The sequence below is a fragment of the Hyaena hyaena genome, unplaced genomic scaffold, assembly GCF_003009895.1.
Source record: "Hyaena hyaena isolate Hyena2069 unplaced genomic scaffold, ASM300989v1 scaffold_20, whole genome shotgun sequence".
Classification (NCBI taxonomy): Eukaryota; Metazoa; Chordata; class Mammalia; order Carnivora; family Hyaenidae; genus Hyaena; species Hyaena hyaena.
Window position 1 is genome coordinate 1,121,385 of NW_024080652.1, and position 23,471 is coordinate 1,144,855.

Genomic DNA, 23,471 nt, shown 5'->3' on the forward strand with positions numbered 1-23,471 from the left:
TTCTAAGGCAGGGCAGCCACCCGAGCACCCACAGCTCCCTCGGGGACACTCGTGGGTGAGAGTGCTCTGGGCGGCTCCACTGGCACTGGCTTCCAGCCCTGGTGTCCTCAGCCAAGGTCCTGGGCCTGCGGCCCCTCTAGAGGACAAGGGGGCGGCTGAGGCCCAGTGGCTCCTACCTAGCAGAGGTGCTCGGGGCCGTCCCCTTCCTCTTCCTACCTGGCCCAAGAGGGACCAGCTGGACAGCACAGGATGGGGCAGGCGGGCCCCCCTCCCGGCCCCCCCTCCCTGCCCCTCTAGGCAGATGAACACAGAAGACGGCACTCAGGTCACTCTAAATGTTTTATTTAAAAGCAGCCCCTTTTCAGGGCTCGCTGGGACAGCAGCGTCTCCCAATGTGGGGCCGTGCACTGCACACTGACCGTGGGCTCTGGACACTGCCCTGGCCGGGCCCTGCGCCGGGTGGGCGCCCTCCTGGCCCTGGAACCACTGGTGACCGACAGAGGGCCCGGCGCCGGCTCACATCACCGCCTCCATGTGCAATATCCTCAGGGCCTCGGAGATCTGGACACTGGTGTCCATCTGTCCATACATGCCCACCAGGAAGGCCCGGTGCAACAACACGGCCGCATGCTCTGAGGGGAGCCCAGGATGGACCCGTCAGGGTCAGGGTACCGCCAAGCGGCAGCTCTGGGCAGCAGAGAGCCCGGGCTTCCCCAAGGGCAGGGCTGGGCCGGGCCAGGACTTACCCTGGCAGAGAAGGGTGTATTCTGGCAGGTTCCTGAGGGCCGTCTGCACTACCTCGAAGTCCCGGCTGCCCAGGCAGTACATGAACGTGGGCAAGAAGTCGGCGGCAATGCTGCAAAAACAGGTGCTCAGACAGATGCATCCCCCACAGCCGCAGCCAGGCCCCGCAGGGCGCACTGACCGCTGGGAGCCCGCTCCGGGTGCCCTCAGCCACCTAGCAGGGTGGGCCTGGGGCTCACCTGGGCTTGTTCTGGATGGAGCGCAGGGCCAGGCCAAAGGCCAGGTGGCGACACGGCTCCTCGGCAGAGCTCATCAGCCGCTGCAGACTGGTCTGTGGGGGTGGGGGTGCGACAGGGGCTCCCACTGCCAGTCCCCAGACGCCCGGCCACCGGCCCCATGGCAGCAGCAGCAAGGGTCAGCAAAGGACCCCGCCCCCCAAGCCCCCACCCCCACGGCCTCAGGACCTGAGGCGGGAGGCACTGGCTGGCCACGGGTCCCCAGAGCAAGGCTGGGCTCCCTGTACCACTGGGAGCGCCTGGGGCAAGGCCAGGTTCAGACCGGAGCTGCCCGATCCCCTCAGCATGGCTCACTTCCTCCAAGAAGGCTGGCGGGCTCCCCGCACTCTCGACTCCCTTACCGAGAAAAAGCCCAGAATCTCAGGTCTCCGCCGAGACATCTCATCTATGTCGCTCAGAACTTCCAACAGATCTAAGGTGGGCAGAAGGGGCATGTGAGGGCCACGTCGTGGAGGCCAGACCTGGGCCTGGCCCTGTGTGTCCCCAAGCAGTCCGGAGGCAGGAGCCCCAGCCCATGCTGCCCCTGGCCTGGCCTCTGCACAGGTCCTAACGGAGGGACCTCTGGTGCCCCAGACGCAATGTGGCCTGTCAGAATGCTAGTGCCAGTGCCCTCTGGAAACTTCCATGCCACCCTTACTGCTTGGTGATCCCGGGAGGCCCCTAGCACCTGGGACCGAAAAATAGCTGTCCTGGCGGCTCCCCAGTTCCACCAGGTGCTGGTTGATGGGGAAGCATCCGGAAGTACAGGTACCCCCCCACCGGACCCTCGTCCACAGACGGAGGCCAGGGATCTGCACCACCCTGCCCTCCCCACAGCCTGCCCCGGCCACCCTGAGCTGCTCCTGTGTCAGGTGGCAGCTCGCTCCTCACACTCCTCTCTGCACAGAGAGGCCAATGCACAGACAAGCACCCACCCCGCCGTGTGCCCAGGAGCTCGAACCACTGCAGCCGCCCGGCCCTCTCCCTGCCAGTCTGCCAGGCCTCCCGTCCATGGGTACCCCTCGGCTCCAGGGCCCCCGCTCTTCCACTGCGTCTGCACCTGCGCCTTAGTGAGGCCACTGGCAGGGCAGCCCGGCCCCTCCCGGGCAGGGACCATGCTGTCCTCCAGATGGCCGGGTGTCCTGTCAGACCCAGGGCACCACAGGGCCATGACGGGTGCCCCTGCCCACCACAGGGCCGCCCTGGTGTGCAGGAGCCAGGCTCCCAAACTTACCCTCCACAGCCTGGCCCCGGGAGAGCCTCTTCATGTAGGGGGCCATCTCTGCCGCGGTCAGAGGGGTGCACAAGGAGACGCTGACCAGGGGCAGGGAGCCTGCCGAGCTGTCATCTGCAGGCCGGCAAGTCGGTACTGTCAGGCCAGAGGGTGGCCCACACCAGGAGCAGCCGTCCGCCAGGGACCCGAGGGGATATCTGCCCTGGGGAACGGCCCCCTGGTGCTCAACGCCATGGCTCCGAACCTACGCATGGTGGTGCTGTCCCTGCCAAGCTCCCCCAGAATCCTGACTGCGGCGGCCATGGCCCCAGGGCCGAGCATGATGGCCGGCACACAGCTGGCCCTTGGTACACGGGGGGACGGCGAGCCTGGTGGGGGTGGCCCAGCACTTTCCTGCCCCGAACCTGCCACCGCCACACTCCGTGCGGATCTTCTCACAAGCTGCCCCAGCGCAGCCCTGACACACAGCAGGTGCTCAATAAAGGTGCGCACATGCCGCATGGCAGAAGTTTCTATGAACTCCACACAAATGACTCGGCAAAACTAGGAGCAGCAAGAGAGCTCAGAGCCCAGCGACCCACCCCGTCTTGGGCTTGGGGCTCTCCACTACCTCACAGCTGCCCCCCGCACGCCCTGCCCTTCCTGGCAGAGGCCCCCGGGCCCCACTCACCCTCACCCTCCTCATCCAGGCCCCTGTCAGCTCTGCCGTCCCTGCTAGGCAGGCTCAGCCCTGCAAGGAGGGACTTGAGTGTCACCAGGTCACTGCTGTCGAAGGACAGGTCGCTGGGGAGGGCACAGGTTGTCCGTGAGGAAGATGCCACAGAAGGAGATGGGCGGGTGTGGGAAGAGGCGAGGAGCTTCAGGGAGGGGGTTCAGAACAGCGCCACAGACGTGGCAGAGCCCTCACCCCTATCCACCGCCCCCCCACCAGGCTCCAGCCCTCAGACAGCGGCTATTCCCCGCCACCATCCTGCTTGACCCCGACCTGAACACTGCCCATTCTTCCCGCAGCCCTCCCTCTGACTGGCTGGGCCCTTGCCTGCCAGAGCCGGTGAAGGCCAGATACATGCGCGCGCGCGCAGGCACACAGACACACAGACACACACACACACACTCACTGCAGCGCGTCCGCGTGCTTCTGCAGGAAGGAGACGGCCGCCGGGGCGTTGCAGGTCACGTATTTGTGGGTGAAGTGCACGAACTTGTGGATGAAGGGCGCCAGATGGCGGGAGGACTTCCTGTAGCTCTGCAAAGCGGAAGCCAGTGTTCACAGCACGGCGCCCCCACCATGCCCACCACACTTGCCCAGGCGGCTACAGGACAGAACCCCAGGCACCAGCAACGCCCCCCTCCCCCACCGTCGACTGGCCACTACGTTAAGCATCTCCAATACCGCCTTGCTGTCCGTGAGCTGCCTGTGCGGACAGACAGGTATCTAACCAGAACATGAGAGCAGGTGGACAACAGGCCCCAGGACCTGGGCTGGCTGCAGAGAGGGCAGTGCTGAGCCCCAACTGCAGAGCACGGGCTGTCCCCAGGCACACAAGAAGCAGGAAGCTGGGGCGCCTGGGTGGCTTAGTCGGTTAAGCGTCTGACTTTCACTTAGGTCATGATCTCGCAGTTCGTGGGTTCAAGCCCCGCANAAGGAAATTAAAGGTATAAATATTGGAAATCAAGAAATAAATCTGTTACTACTTAAAACTGTAACTGTTGGGGCGCCTGGGTGGCTTAGTTGGTTAAGCGTCCGACTTTCGCTTAGGTCATGATCTCGCAGTTCGTGGGTTCGGGCCCCGCGTCGGGCTCTGTGCTGACTGCCAGCTCAGAGCCTGGAGCCTGTTTCAGTCTGTGACTCCCTCTCTCTCTGACCCTCCCCTGCTCACGCTGTCTCTCTCTCTCTCTCCCCTAGAAATAAATAAAACATTTAAAAAAAAAAAAATTTAAAAAGAAGCAGGAAGCTGGTGCCCAGGGCACGCGGCAGAGGCCCATGGGTAGGGGGTCTGGCCCTGCCCTTGGTACAGTGACACGGGACAGCTCTGCAGTCCCGCAGGCCCCAGGAGCACTATGTCCTGGGTCTGTCCGAACCTGACAGCCTCGGGCAAAAGGGGACAGAGCCAGCAGCCCCACTGGCCAGGCTGTGAGAGCAGAAGTGGGAGGAGGATGGGGGGAGTCGCAGGGGGTGCCAGTGGGCAGAGGAGGGACAAAGGCATACAGGCGGGGGGGAGGGGCATCCCCCATCCCTGGAGGGGCCCCACCGCCTGGCTGTAGCCTCTGAAAGGCAGGTCGGCCCAGGGCAGTGGCGGACCCACCAGAAGCAGGCGCACGAAGGAGCGCAGACAGTCCCACAGCGCCCCCTGGTGTTCGTTCTGGAACACCTGCGGCTGCAGCAGCTCCAGGACCCCCAGCACATGCAGGAAGAAGGTCAGGTGGTTCTGCTGCCGGAACTCCTGGAAGTTGAGGTGGGTGCGGCCGTGCAGGAGCGCAGCGATCATGGGCAGGTGCCTGGGGGACGGAGAGTGCCCATGAGTCCAACACCGCCATGCAGCCCCATCACAGCCCCGCACTCTGTGGTGGGGCCACCCAGGCTCCATGGCAGGCGGGCCCACCCTGGATGGGCTCCAAGCGCACCCTGAGGGCTGGGAACTGGCTACCCTGACCATACCGCCTACTTCCAGGTCTACAAGGTGTTGTTTTTCCTGACCTGGCCCCCAGGGCTGCACCTGGGCCCTCCTGCCTCAGACCCAGCTCAGTCAGGAAGAAGCCAGCGGCCAGCACTGGGCCATGAGGGCCAGCAGCTTCCAGATGCAAAGCCTGCTCTTGAACCAGCACCTAAGTGCAGGCAGGATGCTATCGCCCACCAGAGGCCCTGCCGGGGCTCCCAGAGAGCAGCCGGGTGACCCTACCTGAGCAGCAGGATGGGGTGGGCCACGGCCAGCTTCCGGCAGGCCATGTTAGCATCGGCCACTCTGTTCTCAGACGAGCGCGAGTCGCTGGTGTCCGCCAGGAGGGTGATGACGCGGTGGATGAGACTGTCCAGCTGCGGGGATGGTGGCATGAGGGCCAGGGCCCACCCACAGCCCTGGCGTCCCACCTGCCTGCCATGTGCGGGGCCAGGGCCCACGGCGGAAGGCCTGAGCCTTGCCCCGGCCACATGGGGGACCAGAGAGAGCTGTCCCCCTCCACTTTCCGGGGGCACAGGCCTGTGCGACCAGGCCGAGGCCGAACCTACCAGCCAGCCTCGCACACGGTATTCGCTCAACCACCAGAAACCCAGACACCATTGTGTAAACACCAACACGGTACATTGAAAGAAAGAACCAACGTGGTGTATAAAACACGATCTCAACTCTGCAATATAACGTGTGTAGAAATGTGAACAAAACACGGGTTGTGAAGCATCACCTTCCCTGCATCGCGCTGGAAAAAGCATGGAAAGTAGCAGATCCTGAGGCCAAACCAAGGAGGCAGGTGCGGAAGGCCTTCCCCCTCCCCCACCCCCCACCCTCCCGGCCCGACTCAAGCACCACCACCTGATCCACCCAAGGCAGTGAAGGTGGACGCCACATGAGCCCGCACGCAGGCCACACGGTTTGACAGCCCCGGTGTCCACCCAGGGGGGCATGGGCAAGCTGGTCTGGCTACATGGTGGACGATCCCACAGCCACAGAAAGGAGCAAGCCACCCCCACGTGCCGAGCACGCCTGGATCTCGGGACCACGCAGAGGCTCTGGGGAGCACACCTGTAAGGTGGTCTCTGGGGAGGGTCACCGGGGGCACGAGGAAGCATCCCGCCTAAGGCCCGGGTTCAACCACACATGGCCACCAACGCCTGCCGTGCCATGCATCAGGCAGCAGGCTGTGCGTCTTCATGCCTCACGGAGGGAACCCGGGGGTGTGGGAACACGGCCCCTCCGCTCCACCAGCCACCCGGACACACCGGTGTCACCCACGTTCCCACTTCAGCTGTAAGTCTGAGCAACCACACTTCTCCATGAGCCTGAAGTGGCTGCCCCGTCTCCACGCGCCCCCGTCGCTCACCTTACAGGTGCTGCCGCCCGCAGCGCCTCCTCCGTGCAACAGAGCCTCAGGCGCAGGCACCCGCAGCTCTGGCCACTGCAGGTACAGCTGCACCAGCAGGTCCCGGCAGCGCCTGCCTGGCACGCTGTAAGACACCAAGGTGGGGCTGCTGGGAGTGCAAGGCTCCCGGGGGCAGCGGCCTCACGGCCCGCGGGCGGGGGGTGGCCACACTCACCTGTCGCCCCACTGCTGGATACAGCTCGTCAGGTGCGCCGTCACCTTCCTGACACTCTCTTCGTCCCCGCCGCAGCAGCTGAGCAGCAGGGGCAGCCGGGCCTGGAGCAGGCTGCAGGCGGCAGCATCCCCGTCCTGGCTCCGGGCCTCCGCCTCCGCCAGGATCAGCTCCGCCAGGCCGATGAGCTCTGGTGCCCGGACCCGCAGCGCCGGCTCTTCCCGCCGCTTCTGCAACCGGTGACCACCCATCAGCGCCAGGCCACACTGGACGGGCTAATGTGGGCCTCACCCCCCCATCCCCTAAAACCTGCCTGAGGGGTGCGCTGGTCACGGCCCTGCCAGATGCGTGGCACGTGGATGCAGGCCCACAGAAAGTCCAGAGAGGCCGCAGGGTCGAACCTGGAAGGGCGCGAGAGCTCCGTCTTGGTTTCCAGGCACACAACAAAAATCACAGTCGTGACAAGAAAACAGAGAGCAGGACGCATCCCAGTGATGGGAGGTTTGGACCGTGGACACCGCTTTCCTGTGAGCTCTCAAGGTAAGGGCTGCCTGCCCCGCCTGACCTCTCCATGCTGCACAGCAGCAAAACCAATGGCCCTGCCCCTGCCCTCCCCCGGCACCTGGGACCCCTGCATACACCATGGACAACAGCCACGGGCACTCTCTGGGGAGCGGATGTTCCACCTGGTGGACGCCCAGGGAGCTCTGTTATCCCCAGGGCGGTAACACCCACTGCAGGGCCCCCTTCCAGGGTCCCAGGGCAGCGAGGGCCAGGCAAGAGCCCCAGGCATCCAAGGAAGCCAGGCGGGGGTGGGGGGCGCGCACCTCTGCTCCCGGTTCTTGCCCAGCAGGATACGGATACACTGGTGCAATGTGGCCCAGCTGGACTGGTGAGTAAGGAGGGCCAGCAGGTAGGGTCGGAAAGACGGCACCTGGGGGCCCGGATGACCTTTGCCCTGGGGAAGAAGAACACCTGGGATGGTCCCCACTGGGCTGACCGGCCTGTCGTCTGCTGAGTAGGGTCAGCAGACAGGGTCCTGCTCCAGCCACAGGGGACCCCCCCTTCTTGGGGGACAGTGAGCGCCGATGGATCCCCATCTCCTGCCCCAGAACCCCAGAGGCTCATCTGAAGACCGCTGCGGCCGCAGGAGCACCTTGGGAGACTCAGGGACGGAGAAGGGCTATCACCACTCGCTGAGACTTCCAGGCCCTCCCCACGGGCTCCTCGGGGGACCTGTCCCTGGTGGGGAGCCGGGCTCCACTCTCGTCTGGCTTCTCAACAGCACCTCCCGTCCCTGCACGAGGCCCTGGGTCACAAAGCGCCGGCCCTACCCTAGCCCGCCTGCCCTAGCGACCAGGTCTGAGTGCTGCAGCGACAGGAGACGAGGCAGCTGTCCGGGCTGATGAGGGCCCGGCCCGCACTTCCGCTGGAATGGACGAAAAGCCAGCCCGTGTGGGGCCGGAGCACAGCCCACCTTGGCCCGGAAGAAGAGCAGCCGGTGCTGCAGGTCGGGGCAGCTGCCGATCACCTCGGGGTCCAGTGTTTCCAGCCAGTCGACCAGGAGCCCGGAGCAGGGTCCCAGCTGCACGGCCTCCGGACTGAAGGGAACGCAGGGACAGGTCAGAAACAGACAGCTGGGGCTGCCCGCAGGCAGGCCACAGCCCTGCCAGCCCCCCCAGCTTACCCACAGCCATCGGTCTCTGGCTCCCCTGAGGCTGCAGGCTCCTTCTCCTGTAGCAGCAGGGAGCTCACCACCGCCACGGGCCTCAAGGTGGGGGACGCAGTGGTGAAGAGTGCAGCCAGCAGCTCCTCCAGGTGAGGCGACCCCACCTCAATCAGGCCCCGGAGGACTGCAGAGGACAGGGCAGGTTTCGTGTCTCTCCAGCTCAGGGGACCGAGGCGCGTGGGCCTAGACCACCTGACTCTGGGACAGACAGGCTGGGGCGACTCTGCCAGGGCAGAGAAGAAGGGGAGGAACCCTCCCGGCAGACCGCCACTCCTCTCCACAGGCCCCATTCTGGCCCACCTAGGAGAGGGACCCCTGTGCCAGGCAGCCAGGCCAGAAGTCCTCATGGATCCCTGCCCAGAGTTACCTTTGCCAATAAGCTCAGGCTCCACGCCACACTTCTCCCCCGACCTGAGGGTGGTAACCACGGCCCGGACGGTAGAGTTGACCACCTCCAAGTCCCCACGGAATGCCAAGGCCTCAGCAAGGCGCAGGAGCCCGCTCCGTGCTATAGGCAAGTGTGCGTGTGACCCGGGGTCTGGTGCAGGCCTCTGTCCCCACTCCTCCGTCTGCCCTATCCAGGAAGCCCCCCTCCCTGGGCCCTACACACCTTTCCCACTGAGGATCCCACTGTGGTCCCCAAAGCCCTCCTTTTCCAATCCCTGGGCCATGTCCACGCTGATGCCCACCTGGGGGCCCACCGAGCCCAACGGCCGGCACCCCCCGGGGGAGCCCTCACCATCACTGATCCTGCGGCGCGCGGAGCACTGGGCAGCGAACAGCTTGAGCTGGGCCTGCAGGGGCCCGCCCTCCCCGGCAGGGCCGTCCAGCCACTGCAGCATCTGCATGAGCACTTTGAGAAAGAGCGACGAGAAGCCAGTGTCCTGCAGCACGCAGCGCTGTGGGGGGACTGCAGCTCAGAGCCCGCACCGGGGAGGTGGGGAAGGGCTTGGGGGGACTGGGGCAGGGACAGGCAGAGTCACAAGCCATCTCACTGCCCCAGGGCCTCAGATCCTTTGGCAAGCTATTCCATTTTTAAGTGACCCACCCAAGGCTTGAGAAGAAAGACGAAATGCCCCACAGGCGTGCACACAGATAGCACAGCTCACGCATGTGAGAACATGGGTACACGTGGGGCACACCAGTGACCCCCACCCCCCGGCGTGGCAACACGCCCAGCCCTGAAGGAGCATGAAGGCCTGGTCGGTGGAGCCTGGGCCCAGACTCAGGGCAGACTCAAGGCTGCGCCGGTGCCGGAGCACCTGCCACCACCCTCCCACGCGGCTCCCTGCAGCCCGGGGCTCTGCTGCATGTGCGCCCACCTGGTACTGGGAGATTTGGCGCAGTAGGGGACAGGCAAGGAAGTGGTGCCGCTGCATGGACACGACCAGGGCACCGCCGTGTGGGGAGCTGAGCAGAGTGGCAATGGCCTGCAGGAGGCGCACCGTGACGCCAGACAGCTCGGGGCTCCCCTGGTGGAGTCGCGCCAGCTCCTGGCCCAGGGCCTGCTGCAGAGCGAGGGCGACAGGGCGGGCGCCTGAGCTCTGCCACCGTGGTCCCGGGCTCAGCGGGAAGATCTGAAGCAGAGCGGAGGGGGGCGTTAAGGGGCAGGCTCGGCAGAGGGGTCGCCCCTGGCCTGCTGCGCCCCACACTCCCACCACAACGGCTGACCCGCTGTTGCCGAACCAGGCCAGCTCTCAGGAGATTCAGGGTGGGCACCCAGGATCCCTGACAAGGGCCTGTGGGGGGATCCCTGCTCTGGGGGAGACCGCAGGCAAGCCCCCACACTGCAAACGCTGGCCTCTCTGTTCAGAGAACAGCCACTGAGCCCAGGGCCTGTGCGCAGACGAGGCCGGCAGGGAAGAGCAGAAAAAGCCCACTGGAGAGAAGGGGCGTGTGTACAAGCTCACGCATACAGGTTCATGTGTGCAAGCACGAGAAGGAAGACTGAGCGTTCCGCAGTGAACGTCACCATTCGGGGAGGTGAGAACACGTGTATAGAGACAGGATGCAGGCTCCATGTGCACACACGTGTCGGGAACAGGGAAAGCCGTGGCAGCAGGGCGGTGGCGGCCAGGAAGCGAGCATGCACAGGGCCTCTCTGGCACAGGTGATGGTGCACAGCCCAGCAGGCCAGTCACAGCACGAACGTCAGCACAGCAAGGCTGCCCTCAAAGCGCAGGATGCGGCCGGGGGCTCGTGCCACCTGGAGCCAGGCCTGCAGCCGCCCAGCCTCTTGCACCCTGCACTCAGTGGAACCCGCCAGACAACCCACCCGAGGTGGTCACAGGACTGGCTGGCTTTCCAGGAAACAGAGCAGCTGGTCTAGGGTGGCCTAGCTCCAATGAGGGGAGCTGTAGTTCTGGCCCGGGCGCTGGCTCCGGGGTGCCCACCCCATCTGGACGTGGGTTCTGGGAATAAAAGGCCTCTCTCCATATGGGAGGAGGAACTGGACGACCCAGGGTGCCCCGCTTCTGGAAGAACTGTCCCAGGTGGCGGTGGCTATACCTGCAGGACCATGCTGGCCAGGTCATCCTCGGGGCCAAGCACCCGCACCTGGGTCACAGCCCGGGTCCTTCCCTGGCCAGAAGGCTGCTCTGGGCTGCTTTTGGGTTTCGGCGCCTCCACGCTGTCTGCACAGAAAGGAACAGGCTTCGGCTCAGGACTCTTCCTGGCCGTGTCCTGCGTGGGCCCAGCACCCAAGAGGAGGCCCTGCGGAGGGGCCCTGGCCCCTGCGGACCCCAGCCTCACTAGGGCCTGCTGAGGCCCATGACAAGCAGGGCCTTTGGGTGGATATCAGGCACCTGCCTGTGCCGAGTGTCCCGTGGGTCTGGAGCCCCCACCAGATGGGCGGTACGCTAAGGTGTGAGTCAGGGGGCCGGGCAGTACCTCGCCGGGGAGGCAGGGAGGCCGTGAGCAGAGAATGGAAGGTCTGGCCTCCGGACGCTCCTCTCTCGTGCTGAACCTCGACCAGGTGAGCCATGTAATCTGTGAGCCAGCAGCCAGGGTTACGTACCTGTGGCCCAAGGGACCAAGTGCCCCCACCCCACCCCAAACACCCAGTTTCCCAAGCTGAGCCACGGAGGGCCTGCTGGTGCTGAGCGCACCCCCACAGCGTCTCCAACTTCAAGCCCCAGGGCAGGCAGGGATTCCTGGGACGTGACTGGACAGGATAGCCGGGCTCCAGGCCGGACTTGCTGCCCTCTGCGCCACCCAGCCCCAGGAGCAGCCCAGGAGCCCTTGGCCGGGTCCCTGGCTTACTCTTGTCCATGATGTTCTGCTCCAGGGTCTGGGGGTCGTGGGCCACCGCCTGGTCCAGGTGCTGGAGCAGTTTGCTCATGCTGGACACAGGGATGCCAAAGGACTGCACGAACAGCAGCAGCTGCTGGGGCTCCAGGTCCTGCAGGGCTGGGAGGAACGCTCGCTTGCTGCCCCTGCTCAGTACCCCGGGTCCTCGGGGTCCTCCCTGGAGCCCAAGTCTCTCCCCATAAGGCTCACTACCGGCTTCCCCGGCTCACCAGCCGGGGCGCTGTGCCAGCCTCGTGCCTCCTTCCCTCTCGCCTCTGAGCCCCTCTACCACCAGCTCCCCGTAGCTCACGGAGCCCAAATTCCTTAGTGTGTCCTGCCCCGCGCTTCTCATACTAACTCTGCTATACACGCAAATGCTTCCCCAGCTGCCCTCCACCAGCCCAGTGCTCCCCACCCGGATGCTGCCCTGGCCACTGTGGGAACAGCCTCAGGCAGACCACCTTGTCCCCAATGCATCCTTCCAGAACTAGGGCAGAGACCCCTCTAAACTCCCAGACCACTTTATCTCTGTCCTCTGGCGCCGTGTGCTCCCAGAGGGGACCTCAGCCTCCCCGCCCGACGGTGAGGGGCTGGCAGGCAGAGGCAGGGGCAGCATGGTGCTTGCCCCAGAGCCTGGCACGGCATCAGGCACACCAGCAGCTGGGGAGCACCTGCCCAATAACGGACACCTCGGAGCCTCGGAGGCCACCGCATCGCTGTCTCCAGCACAACAGGGAGAGCAGAGCAGCCCCCCTGCTGGTCTGGCCCGCCCCGTACCGGCGTCCACCAGGCGGGGGACCTCCGAGCGGATCATGCGCAGTTTTAGCCAGTCGGGCAGCAGTAGCGCCTCCTCGGAGGTGTCCACCAGGAAGGCTGTGGGCAGAGGCTGCTTCTCCGGGAACCAGATATCCAGCAGCGCCTGGAACTCACCATCCCCGGCTGCAGGAGGGATGATGCAGTGAGCAGTGGAACAATGATGCGAGGCCACCCCAAGCTCCGCGGTGAGGAGCTGAGGGGTGGGAGGCAAGGCCAGGAGAGCAAAACATTCGCTTTGGGGGATGGGAGAGGTGGTCTGTGCGCAGTGCCTGCCCACCCAGCCCCACGATCCCCGTGCCCCCACTGCAGCGGAGGCGTTAATGTGCTGAGAAGCCGCCTCAGGGGCTGTGTGCAACCTAGGCTGGCACCCCCTGGGCTCTCGCCCCCTTCTTGCTCCCGGGCCCCGCAGGCTCGCAGACACCGGCCCTCCCGATAGGGGCCCCTTCCTGGCAGACCCCGTCCCCTCCCTCCACCTCCAGACACGCCGCCGTGACAGAGCAGCACACGGCAGTTGGCCAGAACAGGGCCATGAGAAAGCCGCCGGGCTGGAGAGGGCACAGCCCCCGGAGGGTCCCAGGCCTCAGACATGGCCCACAGCCAGCGCGGCGAGCGTCGGCCCAATGGGCGCCCCATGTTTACGCTTCCCTCCAGGAAGCCAGGGCTTCCCTGGCTAGGCCGCGAGAGCCTGGACAAGCAGACAGAGCCAGACAGCATGTCCTGAGGATGCAATGCCATGGGCCGGGTCAGTGAGGATAGGCTGCAAACCCCCGGCTTTTTCATCTGAGGAGCTCCATAGCTCCCAGGACCTCCCGCCACAGGGAGGAGCCACAGTGCTTTCCCCAAGGCTCTCAGACAGGGACCCCACCACACGGGGACCCGCCCAGAGCCTCGGACCCAAGCCCTGTACGACCCCGATGGTGGGGCTGCAGTGCAGGGTCACAAGGAGGCAAGTAGGGAGGCTCACCACGGGGCGGCCCCAGCGTCAGGAGGATGACCATGGCGTGCACCACCAGGATGTGCATCGTGGCTGTCTCCCCGCCGCTCCAGCGAAGGAACACCTGGTCCTGGGACTCCGACTGCAGGAGACAAGGAAGGTGGCTGGGTGTGCGGGCGGGGCGCCGGGGGCCTGGGGAGGGGACGGGACCACCAGCCTTACCCAGCTGTACACCTCTTCCCCCTCCTTGCTCTTGCGCATACGCCTCACGTAGCGGGAGAAGATGGAGAGCAGGGCCACCAGCACGGCGTCTGACTCAGCGCTGCAGGAGCGCTTGGAGAACAGGTGGGCCATTATGGTGGAGCGTTCCACAACCAGCCGCGCCACGTCCTGCAGGCGGCAAGCACAGCCGTCAGGGGGCCTCCCCGGCTGGCTCCGCCCACACTTTCACCACTCCAGCCCATCACGAGGTGACCACTGGGCCCGCCAGGACCTCCTGCCCCACCCCTCACCAGGCCCGGGTCACTGTGCACACCCTCTGAAAACGACCTTCCGTCCCATCCCCTCACCAGGGCCAGGTCGCTGTGCTGGCCCTGCTCCTCCACAGGCGTGTGCTGGGACAGGTAGACCAGGTAGGCGCTGATGGTCTGCGGGTCAGTCTCCATGTGGATGGCCTGGGGAGGGAGGACACGTGAGCTTGGGCCGCAGGGCTCCTTGTGCTGCCCCTCGGCAGCCCGGCCACGTCCCGGCCCCATACCTGCTGCAGCGCCAGGGCGGTGGCAGTGCGGACGCTGTCGAACAGGGGCAGCCGGGGCAGGTCCCGCAGCAGCCACTGGTAGCCCTGCAGCGTCTCTGCGTCCCCCGAGTCCTCCTCCATCGGGGGCTCCTTCTCCTCCCCGTCCCGTAGACTGCCCTCCGACAGCACCAGGGACAAGCCCTACGAAGAGACACAGGGGGCTGGAGGCCACACCTGGAGCTCGGGGGTGGACGCACTCCCTCAGAGCCCCGGAGACGGGGCTGCCTGGCTGGCAAAGACACGGACTCCCGTTGGGAACACCTGGTCCAATGAGAGAAAGCAGCAGCCAAAGCCCGTTTCTCCAGAAGGTTGTATGGCACCTCGTAGGAGGCGGCAGGACCATTATGACGTCACTGTGTCTCCCAGAGTTCACATCGGCGTCCGGGGAAGGATCCCAGGCAGGTGGAAGAAGGTTTGCCTCTCCCGACCTCACCACTGTCACCCTTCTGACATGAGGAACGGCTAAGCAGCTGCCCAGGTGAGTGAGGTCCCCGTCGGGGCATCTGAGACAAAACCTTGCCGGGGAGCGGAGTCGGAGGGGGGTGGCCCTCCCTGCGCCTCACCTTCATGGCCAGCACCCTGGAGGCCACCTGGGAAGAGCCAAGGCGCCGCAGGAAGTAGTCCAGCACCTCGCACGTGGTCTGCTCATCGGCCTTGGGGCCCAGCAGCAGGTCCTGTAGGCGGCCCAGCAGCTGCCGCTGCTTCTGCTGCCTCTGTGGGGGCGAGGGGGTCGCTCAGAGCCCTGCGCAGCCGTGCGCGGGACCACACGAGACCTGGGGACTCGAGGGCACCGACCTGGCGCTTCTTGGCCTTCTGCTCCTTGCTCTCGCCCTCTTCCTCCTCCTCCCCGGACGTGGCGTCGTCGGCAGCATCGTGCAGCAGGAACTCACATAGGCACTGCACCGGCAGCACGTCCAAGGAGCCCTCGCTTGACTGGACCAGGTCGGCCAGCCAGGGCATGGACTGTGACGAGGCCTGGGCAGGGCCACGGACACACTCAGCAGCGGCCCCAGCAGCCCGTCTGCCCACCTCTGCCCTTCCAAGGCCACGGTTCCCTGCGGGGTGCAGACAGCTGCCTCACGCAAAGGAGCCAGTGCCTGGGTGCCCCCTTCCAGCTCTGGGCTCACCGCCCCGGGCCACGGTCTCAGCCCCCTCCCCCTCCTCCACCCCAGAGCTACTGTCCCAGCACCCCCCCACCCCTCCGCAGGGACTTGCCTGCCTCTGGATGATGTTGAGGAGAAAGTCCGGGCTTCGGCTCCGACAAAGCAGGTGCCCGAGGCGCAGGGACTGGTTGAGGCTTTTCACTTGATCCAGGATATGGGGAGGAGGCCTCCGAGGGGGTCCTCTGAAGGTGCCCGGGGCCATGAGCGTGTCAGGGAGCCACCAGTGCACACAGCACCCCGAGCAGCAGTGGTGTCTCCCACCCGCCAGCCCCTCCGCCCCCGCCTGATCTGGGGATACTCTCAGCTCCAGCAGGCCCGGCGTCTCTCCCCCCAACCCCCACCCCCCAGGCCCAAGCCCGAGCCATACTGAGGATCCAGGCTGGTGAGCTGGGACAAGAGAAGGCTGCTGCTCTCGGTGATGGTCTGCTTGGTGGAAGCAGCTGCCAGGTGGCCCTCGAACGCCAGGATCTCCTGCTTCTCCCGCTGTGACGTCTGCAGCTCCCGACTGATCATCTCCGTCCGGGTGTCCTCGTCCGTCAGCGTGCACGGCGGGTAGGAGTAGTTGCTGGGGGGCCACACAGAGAAACCCGTGACCCTGCCTGTCTGAGGCTCCGGCCAGGCCATCGGCGCCACCTCCAGGGCAGGCCTCTGGGAGAGAGCCCCCATGCTGGCCACCCGCTCTCCTCCCAGGGGACAGCGCACCGGCCACCTCCAGAATCGGGCCCCACAGGCGTCAGAGTCCCAGACACCCGCTAACCCAGCCCGCCCCGCGCCAGATCCCCTCCCCACAGACAGGCATCTCTGGCCCACGGGGTACCCGCTGGAGGACCGGCTATTCCCAGAGGCATGTGTGGCTCTTCCGGGGGAAGTGGGCAGCCCACCATCACGTGTGCTGAGCCCAAACCCACCACGCGTGATGGCTGCTCGCAGCAGATCTGTCCTTAGGGCCCCAAAGCCTGCCCACCACAGTGGCCTCAGGACAGCCCTGCCCACTGGGCCAGTGTGGCTCCAGCCTCGGGCCACACACACCTGGTCACCAGGGACCACACACACCTGGTCACCAGGGACCACGGCGGTCACCATGCTGGCTCCAGGAAGCGCTCCTGTCTGCGCCTGCTAAACCACCCGGTCTGCCGCGCCCCTCACCTCCAGGCACCCTCACCGGCTCCATCGATAAGCCAGCCCCCACCACGTCAATGGAGAGCCTCAGCCACCAAGGCCACCCCTCAATCCTACTCCCTCCTCACCCCCCGGGAGGGAAGGGAAACTAACGCTCGTGGGCCCAGACTCAGAAACTCGAGCCCGCGACAGGAGGAAACCTGAGCAGCCGCACAATAAACTAGATGCTTTGGAGTGAGTGGAGGACTCCGGGGTCCACTCTACCTCCCAGTGTCCCGCAGACAGGGCCCTGCCCCTGGCGCCCCGGCCCCAGTGGTGTGCGAGCCCACGTACTTGGTCATCACCATCTCCATGAGCATCTTCAGTGTGGGGTACTCCTCCCAGGCGGCCAGGCCTAGGGGGCAAGAAGACAGCAGGTGGCGGCCAAAACCTAGCACTCCTGCCCCCCCCCCCCCGAGTCCTAGCTTGCCACCCAGCCCCTAGCCAAGCTCTACTCCATGTCCCAACAAGCACGACGCCCAAGAAGGAAGGAAGGTAAAACAGTGGCTCGGCCGACTGCGAACTCGCCGGGGAGAGGCAGCTCACCGATGTTCTCAGGGTTGAAGGCCGCAACCACCAGCAGGAGGGGCCACGCCTTCCAGTAGAGGGTCGAGATGGCCAAGTTCGGAGGCTGGTATCTGAAATGCAAGGACACCCAAGGGCTTGGCCTCGGCTGCGCGAGGCAGGGAAAGGAATAGGTCCTGACCCGGTGGAGCAGCCCAGGGATGATCTGGTGACTGACCGGCGAGGATGCTAAAGATCGCAAACCCCCGGGTCTAGTCCTCCAGCCACGCCGGTGTCCCTGGGAAGGGTGCTGTGCCCAGAGCCCTGCAGAGGGCTCACCGCCCAGGTCTGCATTCCAGCTGAGCCCTGGGCAAGTTCCTCAGGTCACCGAGCCCCGGCGTCCCATCTACAACACGAGTAGGAGGGCATCGCGACAGAAAAGTTCAGTGTTAGTTACCATCTGTGCTGTTTCCATCAGAGACCCAGAAACAAGGCTGGTGTCCATCCGTATAAACTGCCAACTTGTTGCTGTGATTTAGACACCACACGTATGACACACTTATGATTAAAGTATAAGCTCTTTCAGATAACAGGACAGAACATTCCAAAAGATGTAACGGCACAGTCGTTGGAAAGAACGAAGCAGACCCAAGAGGCTGACTCAGGGAGGCGGTAAACAGGCTGCCTCGTGAGGAAGACCAGGTCAGAAGCAGAGGCACCGGCAACCCAAATCTCACATGAAGCAGCGACTCCCACGTCTGGCAAATAACGTCGGGGACAGAAGATACAAAAGATGTCCCACGTCTGTGGACCGGGCGCTGTCAGCGTGGCCACGCTCTCCAAACTCCAGTACCTATTCAAAGCGATACCCACTGAAATCCCAGAAGGCTTTTTCCTGAAAACGGACCAGCAGACCTGGAAATCCATGTTGGGAACGCAAGGACCCAGAACGGCCACGACAGCTTTGAGAAAGGACAGAGCTGGAGGAGTCTTACTTCTCAATTTCAAACCTCAGCACAACCCACAGGAATGACGACAGAGTGTCACCAACACAGACACACGCATAGTTTGGTGGAACACAATGGAGAGCCCAGAAATAAACCCATGCATCTGTGGTCACGGGATTGCCGAAAGGGGTGACCCAACCCTCAGTGGGAGAAGGAACAGTCTTTCAAGGCGGCACCAGGACCACAGGCCCGTCCACGTGCAAGAGAAAGGGGTCAGACCTGTCGCTGACACATTCCAATCAGCTCAGGACAGTCATAGACCTGAGCGTTACGAGCTAAAGCCTGAAAGTTCTTAGGAGAACACATGGGAAAGGTCTGTGACCAGGTGAGGAGACAGGTTCCCGTGGAGGGCCCCAAACCCACGCGGCAGCAGAGTGACACGGGGCCACATCTCAGTGCGTCCCCGTGCGGGGCGGCGCAGAGGCCCCAGGCCCGTCAGCCCTGCACATCCACCCACAGTGGGATGAAGGCGGGCCTTGCCTGGTTCCATGCACACCACTAACCCGGGGGATCAAAGGCCGACATTCAAGATCCAAAACCGTAAAACAGAAGCAAATAGTCTGATCCTGAACAAGGCAATGGCTCCTTAGAAAGAACACATAAGGGCACCCTCCGGCTCTCAACTTGGGCTCAGGTCACGATCTCATGGTTTATGAGTTTGAGCCCACATCGGGCTCTGTGTTGACAGTGTGGAGCCTGCTTGGGATTCTCTCTCCCTCTCTGCCCCTCCCCCACACACTCTCTCAGTCTCTCAAAACAAAAAACCTTACCAACGAAAAGAAATGACACAAGAGTATAAAAAAGCAAAGAAAAACAGATAAGCTAAACCTTTCCCAAATTAAAAGCCACTGAGTCTCCAAGGACACTGAGAGCATGAACGGGAAGGAATACCTGCAAGTCACCTGTTCAGGGCCTAGGTCCAAAACATACAAAGAACTTCTGAAACCCAACAACAAAAATTCAAACAACCCAACAATGGACAAACAACCTGGGCAGCCACCTCTCCAGAAAAGACACGCAAACAGCCGAAAAGCGCACAAAGAGAGGCTTAGCGCCCTCAGTGCTCAGAGAAGCGCCCACCAATGCCACCACCTGGCGCTACTGCCCTCCAGCTGGGACAGTGAGCACGGGCGAGTGTGTGGCGGGACCACAGCCCGTGGGTGCAGCTGCTGGGAAAGATGGGTGATGCCAGCAGCTCCTCACGATGTGAAAGCGCAACCCAGCAGCCCCCAGGGAGAGAACCGGGAACAAGCATCTTCACAAAAACTCAGGTGGAACATCACCCAGAAGCCAGTGAGAAGCGACAAGTCCACCATCCGACGGTGGTAAACTCAATGTGGCATCCACATGAAGCAACGCCGCCCAGGTAAGTTTTATGACACGGATGAACCTGGAAAACATGCTGCCCAGTAAGAGAGGCCGGACACGGGAGGTCGTGACGTGCGTGTATGTTTACGTGAGATCACAAAAAAGCCACAGCCGCAGGGACAGAGAGATCAGTGGAGCCACAGGCAGCATGGGGGTGGGGCAGGGCTGGCTCCTGGGTGAGGTATCCTCTAGGGGGACAAAGACGTTCTACAGTCGGCCTGTGGCAACGGTGGCATGTCCTATGAATTTATTAAAACCAAAAAAACGGCAACTTGAAGCAGGTGAAGCATGTGCGGATGATGACAAGGCGGACGAGAAAACACGGCATGAACTCGCTGCTGTCTACTGAGGGGCAGCGCACCAACAAACCAGGGAGGCCTCCATGCTGAGCACACAGCTGCAGGGGGGGGTGGGGACACGGGGGGCAGGGCCTGGCAGGGGGGGGAGGGAGCAACGTACCCGGGGGGCAGCTGGATGTTTTCGGGGTGGTGGTAGGTACACAGGTTCAGGACCGCGTCAATCAACTGAATCCTCTCCACCTTCAGCACTTCCACATCTGAAACCCAAGAGCCACACACAGGTTCCAGAAACCTGTCCACATACTCAGGGCAGGGATGGGGACACCGAGGCACAGGGTTTGGGCCATGGACACCCAGCCCGCAGATGGGGACTATCTCTCCAGAAGCAGAGGGCAGGCGGGGGCTGATGCAGGCATCCTGGGCACTGTGGGCCTGCCCACCACGCTGAGGGGCAGATGCCAGCCCCGCGGCAGCAATGGTACGCCCAGCCCATGGGCAGGGTGCACGGGATTGCGGTAGCAGCCTCCATGGAGCCTCGGGTCATCACAGGGACAGTGCGCGTGGGTCCCAGGGCAGGCTCCAGAAGCAGCGCACAGTACATCACTGCGAACCTTCTGCCTGATCCCTGACTCCAGAAGCCCGGTGGGTCCAGTGAGCCCGGGGCCACGAGGTGGAGCGGATGCCTGGTGGGAACCGCAGAGACAGGCTCCTTGCGGCTGCCTGGGCGCCCGCAGGGGTGAAGGCTGTCACCGTGGGGAGACCCAGATAGCGCCTGGAGGGACCCTCACCGTCGGCCTGCACAGCTGCAGCGCGCCTCACCAGGTGGTCGGCAAGCTCCATGGCGTCGGCAGGCCCCAGCGGGAGGTCGCGGGATAGCCCGATGACCAGAATGCGCATCAGCGTGTCTTCCAGGATCGGCACCTCTGAGCAGAGGCGCAGGAAGAAGCTGCGGGCAGAATGGGCAGGGGCTCAGTGGGGGCTGCACACACCCACGGCATGAAGAGGCCCAGCTCCCTGGATGGGGAGGAGGGCAGCCACCCCCTCCCCTGCTCCCTCGACAGGGAAGACTGGCAAAAGGCGCCTCGCCCCCAGGGGCACAAACACACCTGCTGAAGAGGGCACAGGGCACAGAAGGCAGGGGACGAGCAAGCCAGACAAGGCAGCAGGGACCCAAAGGTGAAGACAGCTGGGGCATGAGGGACATGTGGGGCAGGGTGCTCCTGGGCCCAGGGAGACAGAGCCGTGACCTTGACCAGGGAAGGAAGGACGCGTGCACGGGGCTGGCCGAACCCCTGGGAGTGGTGATCGGGAAGGAGACAGAGGCCTGGGGTGTGCTGGAGGGGGCCCTGGCTGCCTGGTCTTCCTGGGGCCGACCCCTCCCCCCCACCCCTGTGCACACGGTAGGCGTGCTTACTTGCGGTCACTCTCAGGTGGCCAGTTGTCCCACTTGTAGTAGGTCTCTGGCTGCTCCGTGAAGAGCACCTTGTGCAGGCTGCGGGGGACAGAGGGGCTGTGGAGCTGCGGGTGCCCAGGCAGCCCCCCACGCCCTCTCCCATGGGTGCAGAGGCTGCACGCTCCAGGTGTCTTCTGGAGCCTCCAGCGGCCCCCCAGTGAGGTTGCCAGATGGGACCTCACACCAGCAGGCTCCACCTGAGCCCTGACCCCACAGGCAAGCCTGGGTCCCCCAGCTCAAGGGACAGCTGCCTCGGGTCACTGAACCCGGGGAAGGGCCGCTGGGCTTCCCAGAGGGTCATCCATGCGGTGTGAGCCAGCCATACCAGTGCACATAGTCCTTGGGGGCAAGCTTGCTGATGGAGGGGACGACGGTGTGCAGCCACCACACGGCGTCCCGCTGGATGGCGGCGATCTGGTTCTGGAAGGAGCGCAGTGCCTCGAGGTCTGGAAGGGACACATGGGGTCACGGCGCGCCTGCACGGGAGCTGGGGGACACGGGGGCCCTCAGAGCACCCCATCCACACACATGGGATCATGGAGAACGGAACACGGATGGCATGGTGGGAGAAGTCCTTGGAGCGCTGCATAAGTCTCGCGCGTGGAGAAAAGCTCAAATAAGCAAAATCTCAAATCCCGAATGATTTCACCCAATTCTTCACAAATTCATTAAGGTAATCACTGGAAAGGCCTCTGCACGAGACTTCCAGCAAGGCTCCTGAATTTACCACCACCACCCTGCTCCCCTTCTGTCTTCGACCACAGGGCATGCTTCCAGAGGAAGACCGAGATTCGAGCATGTGACCCAACCAGAGACCAGGCCCCCGGAAGAGAGAACAGGCAAGCGCAGCTTCTATAACCCCCCCAGCCCCGCCCACTGCTGGCCCCGCCCCACCCCTAGACCACAGCAGAGTCAGGCCTGTTCTGGGTCCTTACTCTTTTTCTCCCCTTTGTCCCAGGCGACGCCGGCCTCCTTCACCTGGGCCGTGATGCCCAGCATCATGGACACGGCCAGCACGTCAGTGACCTGCACCACAAAGCGCTCCTGCAAGCACAGCAGGTCTGCGTCCTGGAGGGGCCTGTGCCCAGCGGCCTCAGCCCAGGGCGGGGGGGGAGGGGAGAGACACCCAGGGGACCCTATACCCTGAGAGGGCCGGCGAGGGGAGGCCTGGGGGCCAGGGCCTGGTCACACCATGGGAAGAAGATAAAGCCAACAAAGCTGAGGGTGGGGCCATCTGCAACTTGCCTGCATGGCCCTGGGGATCCTCCACCGCCTGCCCCCACCCTCCTCTTCCACATCATCTCCCTCCACGCCTCACACTCTAAACTCTCCCTGGAGCAGACCGCCCATCCCAGTGCCAGCATGTCACCTTGACCCGCCCCTATACCTGGCCAGAAGGTGGCCCATGTGTGGCCAGGCCCTCCTCGGTCCCCCCGCAGACCAAGGCCCATGCTGCCCTCTGGGACCAGGCGCTGGGCATGCAGGGTGCCAACCACAGACAGCCCAAAGGGCGGCTGAGCAAGGGAGCCAGCCAGGGGATGGCGGCGGCACCTTGAACTCCATTTCCAGGTACGGGGCCTCCTTTCGCTCCTGCATGAGCCCGAGGCAGAAGGCCTGGAAGTTGACCTCGTGCTTGGTCTGCTTGATGATCTCCCGGAGCAGGGCCCGCGAGGCCCGCAGGTAGTCGTCCTTGTTGGTCAACAGGTCCTGGAACACCATGGCCAGGAACTGCGCAGACATGACACGCGGGTCACTGCCCCCGCCGCCAGCTTCCTTCCTGCCACAGGCCTGCTGGCAGGGCTCCCTCGTTCCCACGGGAAGTTTCCAGGGGCGTTCTGGGAAAACGTCCCGCCTGGTTCCCAGAGGTACAGGGGGCATGAGTGGGTGCTACACCGAGAGCGGGATGGCAGGGGACACATCTGTAGCTGTCACCCGGTTCAGTGGGCTGGCCCTCGTTAAACTGGGGACGGACTAAGATGCCGGCTAGGGACACGTGGGTGTGTGCATCTACATCGCAGCAACGAAGCTTCAGGGATGAACGTGCTGGCTCCATGGGCCCAGCCCACCTCATGCCACACCGTGGGCCGCAAGGACGCGGGAGCAGCCACAACAACGGGGCCTGGTTTTCCGGCCACTGTGTGCTGCGGTTTCAAGGTCCAGCCTGTTCCCGCAACAATAGCACTGCTCTTGGCCCTCCCTTCCGAAGCACCCTGCAACCCCAGGGACTCACAGCTGCGCGCTGAGTCCAGCATGAGACACCTGCTTCACTTGGAAAAGACACCCCCTCGGACAGCCGGATGGGCCATGGCTCACAGACAGGTGCGTTTGTGGGGACCTGGCGCTGCCCCCTCCAAGACACACCCAGTTTTAGCTTTTAAGAAAGTCCCGTGACAGAGCCGCCCCTGCTGTGGAAGTGCCCTAGGGTCAGAAGTGACTCTGGCTCCCTGGGCTGCCCTC

The 23,471-nt window shown here is 64.1% G+C and overlaps 1 protein-coding gene across 4 annotated transcripts in view; it reads right to left on the reverse strand.

Annotated features, from left to right (window-relative positions):
- Positions 1-321: 321 nt before the first annotated feature.
- INTS1 (integrator complex subunit 1) overlaps positions 322-23,471 on the reverse strand; it is a 28,809-nt gene continuing 5,659 nt past the window's right edge. The window contains exons 10-47 of one of the 4 annotated variants that reach the window (XM_039226086.1): positions 22,566-22,742; positions 21,950-22,058; positions 21,340-21,460; positions 20,976-21,053; positions 20,350-20,507; positions 19,722-19,818; positions 16,930-17,021; positions 16,678-16,738; positions 15,593-15,790; positions 15,278-15,407; positions 14,858-15,037; positions 14,626-14,775; positions 14,024-14,203; positions 13,836-13,940; positions 13,489-13,656; positions 13,297-13,408; positions 12,294-12,455; positions 11,490-11,636; positions 11,118-11,216; positions 10,737-10,861; positions 9,551-9,805; positions 8,968-9,127; positions 8,596-8,736; positions 8,187-8,352; positions 7,977-8,100; positions 7,327-7,457; positions 6,813-6,900; positions 6,503-6,729; positions 6,289-6,412; positions 5,154-5,287; positions 4,560-4,752; positions 3,372-3,499; positions 2,930-3,036; positions 2,254-2,367; positions 1,382-1,452; positions 984-1,075; positions 747-856; positions 322-632 (exon numbers count right to left, since the gene is read on the reverse strand). In XM_039226086.1, the coding sequence (XP_039082017.1) occupies positions 517-632; positions 747-856; positions 984-1,075; positions 1,382-1,452; positions 2,254-2,367; positions 2,930-3,036; positions 3,372-3,499; positions 4,560-4,752; positions 5,154-5,287; positions 6,289-6,412; positions 6,503-6,729; positions 6,813-6,900; positions 7,327-7,457; positions 7,977-8,100; positions 8,187-8,352; positions 8,596-8,736; positions 8,968-9,127; positions 9,551-9,805; positions 10,737-10,861; positions 11,118-11,216; positions 11,490-11,636; positions 12,294-12,455; positions 13,297-13,408; positions 13,489-13,656; positions 13,836-13,940; positions 14,024-14,203; positions 14,626-14,775; positions 14,858-15,037; positions 15,278-15,407; positions 15,593-15,790; positions 16,678-16,738; positions 16,930-17,021; positions 19,722-19,818; positions 20,350-20,507; positions 20,976-21,053; positions 21,340-21,460; positions 21,950-22,058; positions 22,566-22,742 (5,130 nt within the window). In that variant the 3' untranslated portion in view covers positions 322-516. Of the gene's footprint in view, positions 633-746; positions 857-983; positions 1,076-1,381; positions 1,453-2,253; positions 2,389-2,923; positions 3,037-3,371; positions 3,500-4,559; positions 4,753-5,153; positions 5,288-6,288; positions 6,413-6,502; positions 6,730-6,812; positions 6,901-7,326; positions 7,458-7,976; positions 8,101-8,186; positions 8,353-8,595; positions 8,737-8,967; positions 9,128-9,550; positions 9,806-10,736; positions 10,862-11,117; positions 11,217-11,489; positions 11,637-12,293; positions 12,456-13,296; positions 13,409-13,488; positions 13,657-13,835; positions 13,941-14,023; positions 14,204-14,625; positions 14,776-14,857; positions 15,038-15,277; positions 15,408-15,592; positions 15,791-16,677; positions 16,739-16,929; positions 17,022-19,721; positions 19,819-20,349; positions 20,508-20,975; positions 21,054-21,339; positions 21,461-21,949; positions 22,059-22,565; positions 22,743-23,471 lie in introns of all 4 variants that reach the window. The other 3 variants (XM_039226084.1, XM_039226085.1, XM_039226083.1) reach the window with 3 other exon arrangements.